The sequence below is a fragment of the Mustela nivalis genome, assembly GCF_964662115.1.
Source record: "Mustela nivalis genome assembly, chromosome: 14".
NCBI lineage: Eukaryota > Metazoa > Chordata > Mammalia > Carnivora > Mustelidae > Mustela > Mustela nivalis.
Window position 1 is genome coordinate 6090164 of NC_139033.1, and position 15269 is coordinate 6105432.

The 15269-nt window shown below is 49.4% G+C and overlaps 1 protein-coding gene and 1 long non-coding RNA gene across 5 annotated transcripts in view; one reads left to right on the plus strand and one right to left on the minus strand.

The window, feature by feature from the left end:
• Positions 1-983: 983 nt before the first annotated feature.
• Positions 984-12255, minus strand: RFC5 (replication factor C subunit 5). Of its 2 annotated transcripts, none has more exons than XM_082699803.1 (11): positions 12061-12255; positions 10287-10351; positions 9881-10017; positions 8630-8709; positions 7436-7509; positions 5857-6016; positions 5049-5130; positions 4607-4736; positions 3726-3803; positions 2643-2697; positions 984-1632 (listed from the first exon to the last, which is right to left on the minus strand). In XM_082699803.1, exons 1-11 carry the CDS (start codon positions 12123-12125, stop codon positions 1536-1538), a joined length of 1023 nt encoding a protein of 340 aa, XP_082555929.1. In that variant the 5' UTR covers positions 12126-12255; the 3' UTR covers positions 984-1535. The 2 variants fall into 2 exon arrangements, with proteins under 2 accessions (XP_082555929.1, XP_082555930.1); XM_082699804.1 differs by having other exon boundaries at positions 11881-12253.
• Positions 12256-12314: 59 nt separating this feature from the next.
• The window catches only part of LOC309848330, a 32365-nt gene continuing 29410 nt past the window's right edge, over positions 12315-15269 (plus strand). The window contains exons 1-2 of one of the 3 annotated variants that reach the window (XR_014302957.1): positions 12315-12660; positions 13476-13572. This is a non-coding gene — a long non-coding RNA (uncharacterized lncRNA). Of the gene's footprint in view, positions 12661-13475; positions 13573-15269 lie in introns of those variants that run through there. The other 2 variants (XR_014302958.1, XR_014302959.1) reach the window with 2 other exon arrangements.

The window sequence follows — 15269 nt, forward strand, 5'->3', positions numbered from 1 at the left end:
TCATCGGACAAGTCAGCCCGTTTCACCTCTTCCCCCTTAACAAAAATAGCTCCTTGAAAGTACTGTTCTCCTTCAGCGGCGTGTAGTTCTCTGATCAAGACACCTCATTGCAATGAAATCTGCCTTTGGAAAATTTAATATATTTTAAATTATTTTAAAAGAAATGCAACATCTTATCCTTTGGCTTTCTTACTAGGTGCTTTGTGGAGGCCAGTGTTAATGTGATAAAACTTTTCGCAAAAGTATAAGCGTCTCCTCTACCGCCTTTGTTGCTGGAGAAAAAAACATTTCTTTTCGAGATGAGAGGATTTCGTTGAAGGAAAGTTACAAAGCTTTTGGCTGTTTCATTTTTTCCACTAAGGAAAAAAAGTACGACCTTTTAAAACAAGTGAGGAGAGCGGGGAGCGGCTGGGGCCAGTTTTACTCCTTGGGGTCATCTTGAACCGACCCGGCGCAGCCCAAGAGGTTCTGGGTGGCTTCCCCGAGGCCCCCTCTGGCCGTTAGCTTCAGACTTTGCTCGGGGTCCTCAGGGAGCGAGGTGTCTGGATGTGGGAAATAACCAACCTCTCCCTTTTGATAGTCTGAGAAGCTGACACCCTCAGAGAGAGCAGCCTCTGAAGGAGGCTTGATCTGTGACATGGGGGTGGGGGGGGAGGATCTCACACACAGGCAAGTTGAGTAAGTCCGTGTCTTTCTGACTGGGGAAGGGAAGAGTCGCTCGTAACAGCCAACATGCAAGCTGCTTTATTTTAACCGAAAAGAAGGCCATCAACAAAGGCAGCCTGTTTGTTTGCTGCAAGAGAGACTGTCACCCCGTCCACAGGGCCCTGTCCTTCCCGCATTGGCAGGGGTGGGGGAGGCGGTTTGGAGCCCAGCCCCAGCACACCTGCCCTGCCTGCACTGACAGAAGCCCAGGTCCCTACCCCTGCTGTCCCTGCCACAATTAGGAACTAATTGCTAGTAGAGAAGAAATAAAAAGACGATTTTAAAGTAAGCCAGCTGAGCCCATTTATAAGAGTACAGCAGTTTGGGCCAGAAATCCATGCACATCTCTTTTTCTTCTTTGACACCTACTCAGAGCAGATCCAGAGACCGCACCCCCTACAGAGGTCTGTGCACTTCCGTGTGGGGCTCCTCTGTTCACCTGGAGTTAGAAGATGCTGCCCCACGGGCGGTTGGGAAGCCTCAGGTTCCAGACCAAAATGGGGCAGGCCAATTTCCTGTCTTCCAAGCAACTGAAAGGTAAAAGCCTTAAGGCTTTAAAAAACAAAAGAACCACCCCCCCCCCCAAAAGCTCATTGCACTTTCTTTTTCCCTATAAAACACAGTGGGCAGTGCAGCAGAGAGCTGGGCCTTACAGCTATTCTTGACCTGCTGTGCCCGGCCTCAAACGCTACTTTCTGAACCTTGGCCCAACCACGCTGGGAAGACTTTCCCAAAGCTTGGGGCGATAGTGGCATTCGTGCCCAGCTGTAACTCAGTCCCGCCGTCTAGTCTCTGTGGGGCCTGCGAATTGCTGCGAACGGGTTCGGTGTTCAGGCCTCTGTGACAATCAGGTCCCTGGTGACCTGGAAAGCGGCAATGAGGGAACTCAGCTGAATCTTCTCGTTGGTGCCTACAGACAGTCTGTACCTAAAAGAAATCAAACAAAAGGTAAGAATGGAGTATCGTGGACAGCTCCCTCTTGACAAGAGAACGAGAGCAAAGACAGAGTAGAGTGCTGGAGGGGGAAGGCAGGCGATCAAACTTGATCCTGGCCAGTCATCTTCAGTGTCCCCTGACATTTTCCTCTCTGCCCTGAACACTCATTTATCAGCTCACTCAAGCTGGTAAGGAAAAATTAAAAAGTTTATCAGTGGCAGTGTTCTGAACTTGGCTAGCTATTTAGATGTATACGGAACTGAAGTGATCAAGACTTAACTCCTTCCCTCGAAAGATGATGCACTGAGAGATTTTCTTCCTCTTAATTCACTTAGAAGAATGGTGGACGGGGGTTCTGTGGCCTAGTTAGCAAAGCAGGACACTGGTGATTCATCTTGCCACCTTTCCAGGGCCCAGCCAGTGAAAGGAAAATCATGACATTGGTCACGTAGGGAGAAGTGACCTCGTGTGCATGTGAGAGCCCGCGATAGCCAATCACAGTTGGTCCCATGCTGGCGTCTGTTCTGAACCCAGTGCTTCTGCCCCCTTCATGCCAGCTGCCAGCTTCACTGGGGGCTAATGACTGTTCATGGAACCAGGCAAAGTGGAAAACGGAGTTTGTGTTTACTTTGCCTCCCAATATGCTTTGTTACAGCAAAAGGCTTTAATAACAGCTGGGCAGTTGCTTGTCCCCAAATGACCTCGATGCGGGAACGCAACTGGGCCGTCCAGGTAACGGCACTTCTCGAACCAATGTGGACCAAGCCTTTGAGGTCTAAGGAGAGGCCTTTGTCTCCAACATGTCACTGAGCCGAACCTGTCCTTGTGTTCATTCGTATGTTGAACAAGCAAATCAAATCCTTCCCGTGTTTGTTTCAGTGATGGATCCCACCAAAAACTAGATTATGCGACGTAGGAAGGACAAAGTTGGAACCAAACAGAAAGAAAAAATGCACAACAGAGTAAAAAAGGGAAAGGAATCAAAATCAGGAAGCACTCACTCTATGTCTGCCATTTTGGCCAATAAATGCACTCGAACTGAAGATGGAAAGTCAACTGTGGGGAGAAACAAATTCAAATGAGTGAGGGTCTGCCACTCCCTAATACAATTAAAAAAAAAAAAAAAAGGTCCCATGACAGTTATGAGCTTAAACGTCAGGAGACACTAAAGGTGTCGAGGCATCAGGTCACTAGCTGCCACACCTCTAAGGAAGTGAACACTGGATGAGTCTTCAGTTTTTACCCATTTTGCAAGCAAGTTCCAAAGTGATCACAAGAACCTAGAAGAGGTATGGACGCTGCTTTAGGAACAGGGCAGCTCTGGGAGTGAATGGCAAAGCCAAGTTCTTACTTGTTCTGCCAATTTTAAAAACAAATCATTGATTTTTAAATCTATTCATACTCATTTTCCACAATCCAAGTGCAGAGCTGGGCTCCAGCCGACCACATTCTTGGTCAGCTGGCCTGGGTGAGGCCCTGAGAGACACGGGCAGAACATTCGCAGACCCAACTGTCGGCAGTTGGCTGCCGCGGGGGGAAGAGCTGCCCTGAGGAGGCTGCACAGCAGGTCACCCGGGAACCTGAGAAAATCCGGATGCCCCCAAACGGCCAAGTGATAGGTCTGGGGTGATTTCCTCTGTGCTGCCAAGGTTGAAAACCAGGACTCTGTACAGAAGATATGGCAGAGTATGGAATTTAATGACGGTTTAGTTCAGACGGCTCTGCTTTATGCCCTAGACAGACGTTCCTCCTCTTTCTTCCCTTTTGGGGGAAATACCCTGAGAAATGTGAATTAAGAACACTGTTTCCTGCTGTAAAATACAAACCCTCCGAGGAGAGAAAGTTAGCCCCCTGGAGCTGCTTCCCCAAGAGTCTGAGAGGTTAAGAGTCGTTTTGGAACAACAAAACAAAAACAAAACAAAAGTTTTAAAGAGCAACAAAAGAAAATGAAAACCGGGGGCCAGGTTTATGCTTCATTCCCGTTTCTCTGCTTCAAAAGCGAAGCCTCGTGTTCCCTCACTCCTGCCCTTAACCGCCCCGCTCACCGCCTCCTGCAGCTTCTCAGCTGGGGAAAACGGAGTTACCTCTGTGCACGAATAGGTGGATCTCGGTCAGGATGTCATGGAGCGCCAACCCCTTCAGCGTCTTCAACTCCATAATATCTAGAGAGGAACAGTTAAGGCAAAGGGCCGGGTTCTGGAACAAACGTGCCGCACGGCAATTTGAATCCCAAGCCCGTTGGGGGTGACTTCTGGGAAAGGTTCTCACCCCAATGTGATGTCTGAATCTAGCTGTGTCAGGTGGGCTCCAATTCTAACCTGTACTAGGTTTTCATCTTCCACAAGGGCTTTCTGATAGAACTGTCTCTGCCCAGTAGAGGACAGAGCCGAATGCGTCCCCCAGAAGGCCGCCTCTCACTATCCCTGGCTTTGAATCTCACAGCAGAACCAGAGTAGTGCTGGCCACTCAAGAATGATCACATCGGGGGCGCCTGGGTGGCTCAGTGGGTTAAGCCTCTGCCTTCCGCTCAGATTATGATCTCAGGGTCCTAGGATCGAGCCCAACATCGGGCTTTCCGCTCGGCAGGGAGCCTGCTTCCCCCTCCCTCTCTGCCTGCCTCTCTGCCTACCTGTGATCTTTATCTGTCAAATAAAATCTTTAAAAAAAAAAAAGAATGAGCACATCTGCCAGCTCCAGCGCCAAGGTTGTCCTGCTGCTCGCATCCGTAAGCAAGGGGGCCTCAAGCTGTACCCACGTCAGACTCCTTCAGGAAGAACATGAGGGCCTTAAAGACAAGGACCCGCTCCACCCCCAGACACGTGTTCCCTCAGCAAGCGGCCCAGCCCCACGAGCAGCCACCGTCTCTGGCCAGTGGGGTCTCGGTGCTGGCTGCGGCCTGGGCTACTGGGCCAGGCTCGGGCCTCAGGTACGTCGTGTGCTGTCCACAGGACGTGAGGAAGGATACTTCTGTAGGCCGTGGTGAAGTCTTGATTCAACATCCAGTCCAGAATGTTGGCAATGTCGGACTTGAGGGGGTGCCCGGTGCACGTGTAGACCGTCTCCTCCGTCACCTTCCCGAAGGCCATGTTGGTGCTCTATGCAGACGGAGGGGGAGAATCGTGACTGTCACAGCGGCCACCACGCTGCAGGCCGGGCAGGAGGGAGCGGAGGCAGCGGAGCGGGTGTTCCGGCTCCAGAGCCCGTCCCTCGCTTTCCCTGGTTTGCGGCACATTAATCTCAGTTACTCAAAACCCAAAGGTAGGGGGACATCAGTGGTACATGATGAGATCGAGATCCTACCCATTTCTCGATTTCTGAATTTAGAGGTTAGCTGAGCTACTGCTTTTGTCTTTCTCGAAAACCGCTTCCAAAGCAGCGCCTCGAGATCTGCTCCAGCGGCACCGTACCTGCAGAATGTTCAGAGCCCTTCGCATGTCTCCGCTGGAAAGGGTCACGAGTGCTTTCATCCCGTCCTCACTCAGGTCCACTCTGAAAGGAACGAGGCAGGAGGAAGTAAGAGGCCCTCAGAAAGCACGAGCATTCACTAAGAGTGCGACCAAGGGGTTTTGAAATAATGAAAAAAAAAGGGAAGGACACAGTTAACAGTACTCTCCCGATCGGTGGGGGATCTCGAATCCACTCTGGTCTTCAGGGCTGTGGGCTTCACGTTAGCAGGGACCACCCACCCCGAGACGGGAAAGACCCTCACCGAGGACCAAGCATTGCCGTGTTGAGCAATTGGCTTTGAATTCTGTTCTGAGAGGCAAGTGTGCTGGCGAGGGCTGTGGTCACGGAGGCAGAGCACCCTACTTCAAAAAGCAGCAGCTTGGGCTGGCTATGGGCTTGGCAACTGGTTAGACAGAAGGTAATGTCTCAGTACCTTCCCTTCTAGTCCCAAAAGGCTGGAGGCATCTTAGCAGAAGGGACTCTGGCAGCACGCAGTTGCCAATGACAAAAGAAGAGTAGGAGGAAGTCGGGACAGCTTCCAGGGGAGGAGGATGGAATCAAGAGAGGAACCAAGTGCCTCCTGCGAAGGCTGTCCGTGAGACGCCGGGGAAGCCGGCAGCTCGCAGACCCCGATGCGACTCTGGGCCAGGCACCCTCCTTAGCTCTTACCACGTCTCATCACCTTCGGCTGTAAACCCACCAGCCAGCCCAGGGCCCTGCCTCCCAGTCCCCAAGGCCCTCGGCTTTCCTGCTTTCCCCTGTACTTACTTCTCTTCTTCTATGACGTGTTCCAGGCGGGGGACCATGAGTTCAGGAGTCAGCGGGCCGAATCGGAACCTTGTACACCGGGACTGCAGGGCGGGGATGATCTTGGACAGGTAGTTACAGATGAGGCAGAATCTGGTATTTTCCGTGAATTTCTCAATCACTGGCAAGGGAAAAGAAAACCAGCTCCTGTCCATTCTGAGCCTTCCAGAGCCCTGGAGGCCCCACACTCTTCCGTGCTCACGTGCACGAGCAGACACCGTCCACAGTCGGGGTGCTGTGGGAGCAAGGCGCTGTGGCTGGGGTGGCCAGGACCGGAAGCCAGCCATCCTCCTCCCCCAAGCGGACAGACATGCCACTTAAACAAGATTTTATAAAATGTGTCCCTTCCTTCTGAGGTGCCATGATTCTGGCATCCTTGCCATCCTGCTCCGCGGCACTACGAAATCCAGTATTTTTGTCCTTTTGCATAAAACTCCACCTGACAGGTTGATGATGCCCCACCTTCTAATGGGGGCAAGGGGGTGGCTTGTTGTGGACTTCCTAGTGGACTGTCTCGAAGCCTTAGAACATTCGACAGAGTGCTAGTCAAATTCAGCAAGCTTAGGAAACACCGGGTGCATTCTGTAATTACCCAATGTTCTTGCATGGGGACCTGCCCAGACTGACAGTCACTGCACAGAGCAAATGCTGAAGAAAGGCTGCCAAAGCTTTTAAGATCAGAAGACACTCTAACTGTCCTCCTCCTCCCCTTAAACCCACTCCTTCTCCCAACTCCCCAAGACCGTTCCTGTCTCCTAGCTGATTACCTCAGAATCTTAACAAGAGAGATTACCAGTATCCTTTCAAAGAAATCCACTGCACCAGGGCCCTAAGATAGAAAACTCATCTGATACTCTCCTTCCCTGCCAGATCAGCCCCTCGGCAAAGACAGAAGTCATGTCAACTTTCTGAGTGTGACTACGTTTTCAGAATTGTTTTCCTGGCTACTGTCTACCTTAGGGTACCAAGAGCAGAAAGTTCTACCCAGGAGTTTAGGACCGACAGCCTTTCCCTATCTACCACCGCCCATTCTAAGACTACAAATTCCCAGGACACCTGGCTGGCTCAGTCGGTTACGCTGCTGCCTTCAGCTCAGGTTATGACCCCAGGGTCCTGGGACCGAGTCCTGCATCGGGATCCTTGCTCAGCAGGGAGCCTGCTTCTCTCTCTGATTCTGCCTGCTTGTGCGCTCTCTCTCTTTCTGAGAAATAAATAAATAAAATCTTAAAACAAAAAACAAAAAAAAACCCCACAAATTCCCAACCCCACATTGAACCCCATGGAAAAGGATGGGACAGCACTGTCTGGTCAGACTTAAAGTCCCACCAGGGCCTCTATCTTTCAGCTGCTGAAAGGGGAAACCCCAGTACCGAGAGCTTTGGTCTAGATCGTCCAGTGGGATACAGGAAGGTCAGCAGATTTCTCTGGGCCAGAAGATGAAATCGGTCAACAAGCCACCGCATGTCTCATGTCCCAAGAGCCTAATTCTCTCTCGAAGGCACTCCTGAGCCAACACGCCATCCCCGGGAGCGCTTCCTACCTCTCCTCAAGGCGTTCTGGGCATCCTGAGTCATGGCGTCCGCTTCATCCAGGATCACTAGTTTGAAGCCTTTCCTAGGAAAACAAATGGCACCGTCTGAAGATGTCTTCAATCTCACCTCCACTTCTGGGCTGAACCAGAAGTTGTGCCTTCAGGCTGTGCCATCAGGCCCTGCCTCAGAGTCCATTCCTCCTCGACCTGAGCAAAGCAGGCATCTGTGGTCACACAGAGGACATGCCTGTCACTCTACTCTTAGAGGAACTGAGGTCTGACTTGGGTATTTTTGTTACATTGCTCCCCCTGGCACATTCACCTTTCTTCTGTGCACCCATGGTGTCCTGTTCCTCGGGCCTGGCTCTGCTTTCTCCACCACCATCGCCCTCGCGCATGCCTCTTTTCATCTTTCCCTTTGTTTACCACCTCCCCGTGATCCCTCTCGATCTCAGTTCATTTTTGTTCAAATTTAAACTAGCTCATCTGGTCTTAGGATGTAAACAGGTTTTGGTTAACTAATCAAATGAAGATAATGCTTCCCAAACAACCTGCTAATATAGACTTAGGTTGTATTTTATTTTGGAATTCTTTCTTTCTTTCTTTTTTTTTTTTTTTTTAAGATTTTTATTTATTTAGGGGCGCCTGGGTGGCTCAGTGGGTTAAGCTGCTGCCTTCGGCTCGGGTCATGATCTCAGGGTCCTGGGATCGAGTCCCGCATCGGGCTCTCTGCTCAGCAGGGAGCCTGCTTCCTCCTCTCTCTCTGCCTGCCTCTCTGCCTACTTGTAATCTCTCTCTGTCGAATAAATAAATAAAATCTTCAAAAAAAAAAAAAAAGATTTTTATTTATTTATTTGTCAGGGATAGAGGGAGAGAGAGCGAGCGAGCACAGGCAGACAGAGAGGCAGGCAGAGGCAGAGGGAGAAGCAGGCTCCCTGCCGAGCAAGAAGCCCAATGTGGGACTCGATCCCAGGGCGCCGGGATCATGACCTGAGCCGAAGGCAGCTGCTTAACCAACTGAGCCACCCAGACGTCCCTGGAATTATTTCTTACTAGCATCTTTGTACCTCTTTTTCATGGCTACGTTTGGTGAAGTCATTTTGTACCTTTATAAACAAACAAAGGGGAGGATTAAAAAAATAAAGCTCTGTCCTCTCACTGATCAGAGTCTCCAGGGAGAGAAATTAGGCAAATAATTCTTACTTAAATATTGTCCTTGTGCTAGCAAAGCTCAGGATGGGTCCCCGAACGATCTCTATTCCTCGGTCATCTGAAGCATTCAGCTAATGCGGGAGAGAGAAAGCAGAGTCCATTAGAAACACGGTTGTATGTCATCTACGAACTTACTTACCTTTCATCCACCCAGCTCGGCAAGCTAGGTCTCCAGGTCTAACGACAGCTGTGAAATAAACACTATTAAAAACCAAGATCACAACTGTATTTAAAACTCACAACTCACTACACCATTACGTTACGTTCTGAAAGGCAAATGACTGTGTTTCCTTCTGCACGGGAGGACAACCACTGACATACTCTGGCGGAGTAACTCATTGGCCTGACCACAGTGAACAGCACCTCGGGCATGAACAGAATCATGCTGATTTGAGCCACCTCAACCCAGAGCAACCCAGAAGTTACCAGTCTTTAACATACTGAAGGAAGAACACTGGTGGCAGGAAGGTTCTAAGAGCTATAATGAAAAAATTAGTTAGACATTTTTTTCTTGCAATAGACAATATTTGCAACTTTGTAATCTAAGGGTATCAGTCCACTCTCAGAGCAAACAGATGGCATTCGCAAGTTCAGGGATTTGAAGAGAATGACATGTAGAGAGATTTGAAACGGCAGGGGGATGGGGAAACCACAAGAGCTGTGCAACTCCTCTGCAACTGCTGGGACCCACTACCAACCCCAGGTCTTAAGAGGTGAGTGGGGGAGTGGTGCTCAGCTGGAGAAGGCTGTGGGATCTGCCCAGCAGGTGGGGATGCTGTCAGCCTGTGGTGACCCCCCAGACAGAACCAGGCACCGCTCTCCTTCTCCCGACTCCTGCCAGGGCCCCTATTGGCCAAACGTAACCGGGGGAACCAAAGGACAAGGCAGCCTGTAGTCAAGACTATTCAGCCTTCCAGGGCAAGAACGGGAGGGAGCCACATGGAGACGAACTCTGGATGGGCACGTGGAAGACAGCAAGCCACCGAGTGACCACTCACTGAGGCACCCCAGAGTGTTTGCGTGCAAGCTGGCAAAGGCAAAGAAAAATATCCAGCCCTACCACTGCCCTCTAGCTAATGCCAACTCATGCCCAAATGTTGACTCTAGACAAAAGCCACTCGAGATATTTTGTCTGTTTCTTTCCCCACCTCCAGCACAGCAACTTACTTGTAAAGTAAGACAAATCTAAGAGAACTAAGAGACTCGAGTTCTTTACAGAGTGAGAAGAATCCTCTTACTTACCTCCAAGACCATGGAGCCAAATTCCTTATCTTTGTACAGCTGTTTTGCACAGGCCAGGATGGTGGAGGTCTTTCCTGTCCCCGGAGGACCATAGAGAAGCAGGTGTGGCAGGCGGTCTTCACTAATAAATTTCTGAACTGAGGATTGGGAAGAAAGAGAGAGCCCATCAGTTTCCAAGAGTTGCCTCATTCACCTGGGCCCTAGAGTTGGCTCGAACGCACTTCAAGTCCACGTTCAAATAAGAGGCAGACGCAACAATGAAAAATCTGAAGGGACTCAGCTCTTACAACAACATTCCATAAAGCTCAGTCAGATACTTCAAGGTTATTACTCAGCAGAGACATCACCAAGAAATTTATACAGGTCCTCCAACTAGAATGACAGCAACTGACACACGGATGCTTACTGGTACTCAAAATGTCCTGATGAGAAATCAGATCGTTCAGTGTCTGTGGCCGGTATTTTTCAACCCTGAAATAGAATGTAGCATGGATTACAATACACACGAATGCCAGAACATGCTGTCACATGCAAAAGAATCCTTTCATATCCTAATGAAAAGAGAAAGGGAAATAAAATCCTTTAACTTTGAATACAGACCACTGGTTCTCAACCAGGGACAGTTTCATCCTCCAGAAAACACTTGGTGATATCTGGAGACATTTTTGGTTGTCACATTTGGGTAGAGGGTGCTACAGGCCTCCAGTGGATAGGCACCAGGGCTGTCACTAAACATCCTACAATACACAGGACAGCCACCATGCCTGCCCCCAGCAAGGTTATAGCCCAAATGCCCACAGCACTGCTCTCATTTTACCTTTCCAGCTATCTGCCTATAAATAATCTCAACCTGGATGGGCACCTACTATTTCAAAGTAAATTAAAAACTGAACTCACTGGGGAACGTGGGTGGCTCAGTCAGTTAAGCATCTACCTTTGGCTCAATTCCTGATCTCAGGGTCCTTGGATTTTGCCCTGCCTTGGGCTCCCTGCTCAGCAGGGAGTCTGCTTCTCCCCCTCATGCTTGCTCTCCCTTTCTCAAATAAATAAATAAATAAAATCTTTTAAAAAGATTGACATCAGACATATACATCAGAAGATGAATGGGCAAGTAAATGGTGGTCGATCCATACAATGGATTATTCACCCATAAAAAGAAATGAAGCAACCACACCCGCTACAACATGATGAACCCCAAAAACATGATGCTGTGAAAGCCGCCAGTCTCCAAAGGCCATACACCGATTCTATTTATATGACCAGCCACAATAGGCAAATTCAGAGACAGCAGATTGGCAGTGCAGGAAGGGGACGGTGGGGATGGACAGTAATTGCCCATAAAGTATGGAGTTTCCATCTGCGGTAAAATGAAAAATTTGGGAACTAGAGAGTGACACAGTAGCACAACATTCTCAAAGTACTTAAAGTCACGGAATTATACCCTTTACAATGTTTACAGCTGGAAACGGTATGTTATGTGTTTTTTTCCACGATAAAAACAAACTGATCTCCTTCTTAGACAAGACCAACTTGGAGCTTTCACAGACATCAGGACGGATCCCATCAGTTTCTAAAACAACACTCAGAGGCAACTATGAAAGCAGGATGGTTACAAGTGCAAGCTCTCACTTCGCCTGGGTTCAAATCCCAACCTGTTTCTAGCTCCGGACCTGAGGCAAGTCCTTTAACCTTTTGGGTTTACAACTAGAATAATAACTACCTCCCTTCTAGGGTCTTTGTAAAGATGGAACGTCTAACAGGGTCCCTGCTAATCTAATAAGAAGCCATTTAAATACAACTTAACTGGGAAGCCTTATAATCATCATGATCATTTCAGTTTAGGATTTGAGCAATAATTGCATCGAAGATCCCGGCAAGAGTAGAGAGCATTTTGGCACGGAGGCCGATGCAAAGTCAGAAGATGCGGGATCTAACCCCAGTGCTGTCACCCGCAGCGCGTAAAAGGAATGGGGGCGATGGGAGTAGGGCAGCGGGAAGACCTGGCAAACGTCCTAGAAGAACGGAGGGGGCTGAGGAGCTGGGGATGTCAAGGAGAAAATCTGGGGCTCCGTCCGGGCCAGGTCGGGGGCGGCAGGACGAGGTCCGGCGGGCGGCGGCCTGGCCGCTGGCCCACCCCGGTCACCGATCCCCTTTCCCGCGGCAGACAGGCCTCCTCCTACCAGGGCAGGTTTCTGATCTTGGCCGCCACCGGCTGCTGCTGCTCCTGCTGCGCTGAGGTCTCCATGGCGGGGTGATAAAGGTGTCCAGGTCTGCCGGGGTCGCCGCGGGCCCCGGTGACCTGCACAGTCACCAGCTGCGAGCGGGCCCAGGTACCCGGGCACTCAGAGTTCGCGCGCAAAAGGAACTCTCGCGAGACGTAGCCTCCAGCTTCCGACTTCCTCCCTAGGTCCCGCCCCCTCCCCGTTGCCAAGGCGCCGGTTACTAGGTTACCGAGAGGCGCCGGGCGCCCGACTCCCTCCGGGTCAGCCCTTTCAGCCCAGCGCTGCCCTTTCGCCGGTGCGACGGGGCTTCCTGAGGCCGGGGGAAGCAAGAGAGGCCGGGTCACCCCCTGCAGCGGCCAGTCATCGTTACAAACTAAAGTCCCACGGCCAAAGCCAGTTCCAGCTACCCCCAAAGTTCAAACACTTAGAGTTCGAAGGAACAGAGAGCCTCCAGCGCGGAAAAACCCCGCCCGAGGGAAAACAACCCGAAATGACGGGGCCAGGTCTTGAATATAGATGCCCTAGGAAAAAAAAGGCTCGAAATAAGCTGGGAGATGAGTACTTCGAATGGATAAACAACTGCAAACACGCACAGCTCCGGTCTACCTCCCAGTCCGTGCCCCTCACCCAACACAATGCGGAGAGCCCAGCTCCAGGAGCAACCCCAGAGTGAAGACCAAAACCAAGCTCCCAGTTAGTTTAATAGCGTGTAACTGGAAAGGGCTAGCTACCAAGCACAGAGGACAGGATCCCTAGGATCGGAAGATAGGGGAACGAGTATTGACATTTTAGTGCCTTTTTCTGCAATGAGATGATTTTGGACCACTTTTATTTCTTTCTACTTTGCTGGTCTGTATTTCCCAGCCATGAGTATGACGAGTATGTATTGCATCTTACAGATTACATACTTTATCCAGAATAAAGCTTTTTTTTTTTTTAAACTTGTGAGAAAGACAATAGGGAGAAAAGAGGAGGCTGGCCTGGGGTCAGAAGGGTTCTGAATCAGAAGCGGCTGCTCCCTGCACCTGATTACATCTGTGGCAGCTGCTCTAGGAGCAGAGTAGAGGGGCAGTGAGGCAAACACAGGAGGGAAGTTATACTTGAGGCTGGCCCCTGCCTGGGAATTCGGAAGCGGAAAGGGTCATCTGTGGCTTGTGGTGTGACGGTGGCCAGCTCGGACTCTGCGTGTTCAGATCCTTCGACTGTCCCTTTGCCACCGGCTTCTCTCCTCGTCCTGTAATCTCTACTCCAGAGGTATCTGCCAGGATCAAACAACCCGTGTAAAGCAGCCGGCACGTTGCCGCCTTACTCTCTCCTCCCCTTCTAGCACACTCTCCACCCACCCTGTTCTTGTTTCAAATGTTTCCTCTCAGGCAAAACCTACTCAAGAATCGGCGGCTGGTGTGACTATACCCGCGAGGGCTGATTTCATGCGTCCACGTGACTGGACTCTGGCCGCCCAGAGAGCCGGTAACATATTACGCCGGGGCTGTGTCTCGGAGGGTGTCTCTGAAAGTGGTCGGTGTTGGAATCGGTGCACTGAGCAAGGAGGGCCTCACCGGTGCTGGTGGGCATCATCCAGTCCACAGAGGGCCTGAATAGAACGGAAAGGCAGAGGATGGGCGAATTGGCTCTCTTTTTGAGCTGGGGTATCCATCTTCTCATGCCCTCAGACACCAGTACTCCTTTTTCTGAGGCCTTTGGATTCAGACTGAATCACATCTCTGGCTCCTGGGTCTCCAGCTTGCAGACAGCCCATTCTGGAACTTCTTGGCCTCCATAATCATGGGAGCCATTCCTAGGATATATAAAATATAAACAGGAATATAAAAATATAAAACATATTTAAAACACAAAATATATTTTATTATACATAAATGTTATTGACATAGAAAACATATATATCAATATTACATATACAATGTAAAATATATTGTAAGTCTACATAATAAAAAATTAATGATGTATATATAGTCATTTTGCTAAGGGACCTTTGTCTTAGAAACACGGTGCCACCACCTCTTTGAGCTGGAAGATGTGACTGAGACTAGACCGAGTTCTCATAAAATTCTGTGTGCAGCTGCTACTCGGTTTGCTTGGAATGCAGAATTCTTCTGTGTGGCGTTATCTTATATATTTACAAGGTCATGTGTTGTGTGCCTCCCCAGTGGGTTGTAAGCTTCTTAGAAGGCAAAGCATTGATTTATTTGCCACTATATTCCTAGTGCCTGATGCATGGCTCAGAGGAAGCAATCAATCAATAATTGTTCCATGAAGGAATGAACAATAATAACTAATACTTCTTAGAGAGTTGCTAGGGGCCGGACACTGTCCTATGTACTTTGCTTTACATTTATTATACCCACTCAGTTGTTGCAATAAGCCTAAGCTACTATCATTAGCTCCATTTCATAGACTAAGTAACTTGCCCAAAAGTTTAGTAGGTTTTCTGACTTGGTATAATGGTCACAACTGGATCTAACCAGGACAAGAGCCCAAATTCTTAGCGAGCTCAGCTAGTGTGGTCCCTGGACTGGCAGCAGCAGCAGCCCCTGGGAACTTGTTAGAAATGTTAATTATTCTTGTCCCTACCCCAAACCCACTGAATCTGAAACTCTGGGGGTGGACCCAGCCATCTGTGCTGTAACAGGCCCTCAAGGGGATTCTGATGCACTGGCGTTTGAGAACCACCGTCCTCCACTCCCACCGCTTCTCAGTCCTGGAGCTTGCCATCTCTTTCTAAGACAGAGAATGGGTACTCACACGCATACGCCAGAAAAACAGAGGTGTCCATTTAATGTGTGTCTCTGCAGTTTTGTGTGTTTCTGGTTTTGTTATTAATTGAATTAATTAAAGGCATAGCCCTTTGGGCAAGTTACTTAATATGTCTTTGGTCCTCAGTATTGGCATTTGTGAAATGGGCAGGCCGATATTCAGCCATGAGGAATGGCATCTGTAAGTTGCCAGGGTGTACAATTTTTTTAAGGGCCATCAAAAATTTAGATTTTTATGTAAATTACTGTATGTTAAACATTGGCACCTAATTAAAAAAAAAAAAAAAGAACTGCTGGTAAAGCACAAATGTTGGATCATGTGAGTTTTTCTTTCTGAAATACAGATGATCAGGCAGAAGACACAGTCATTCCTTCTGACCCTCTGCCTAGATT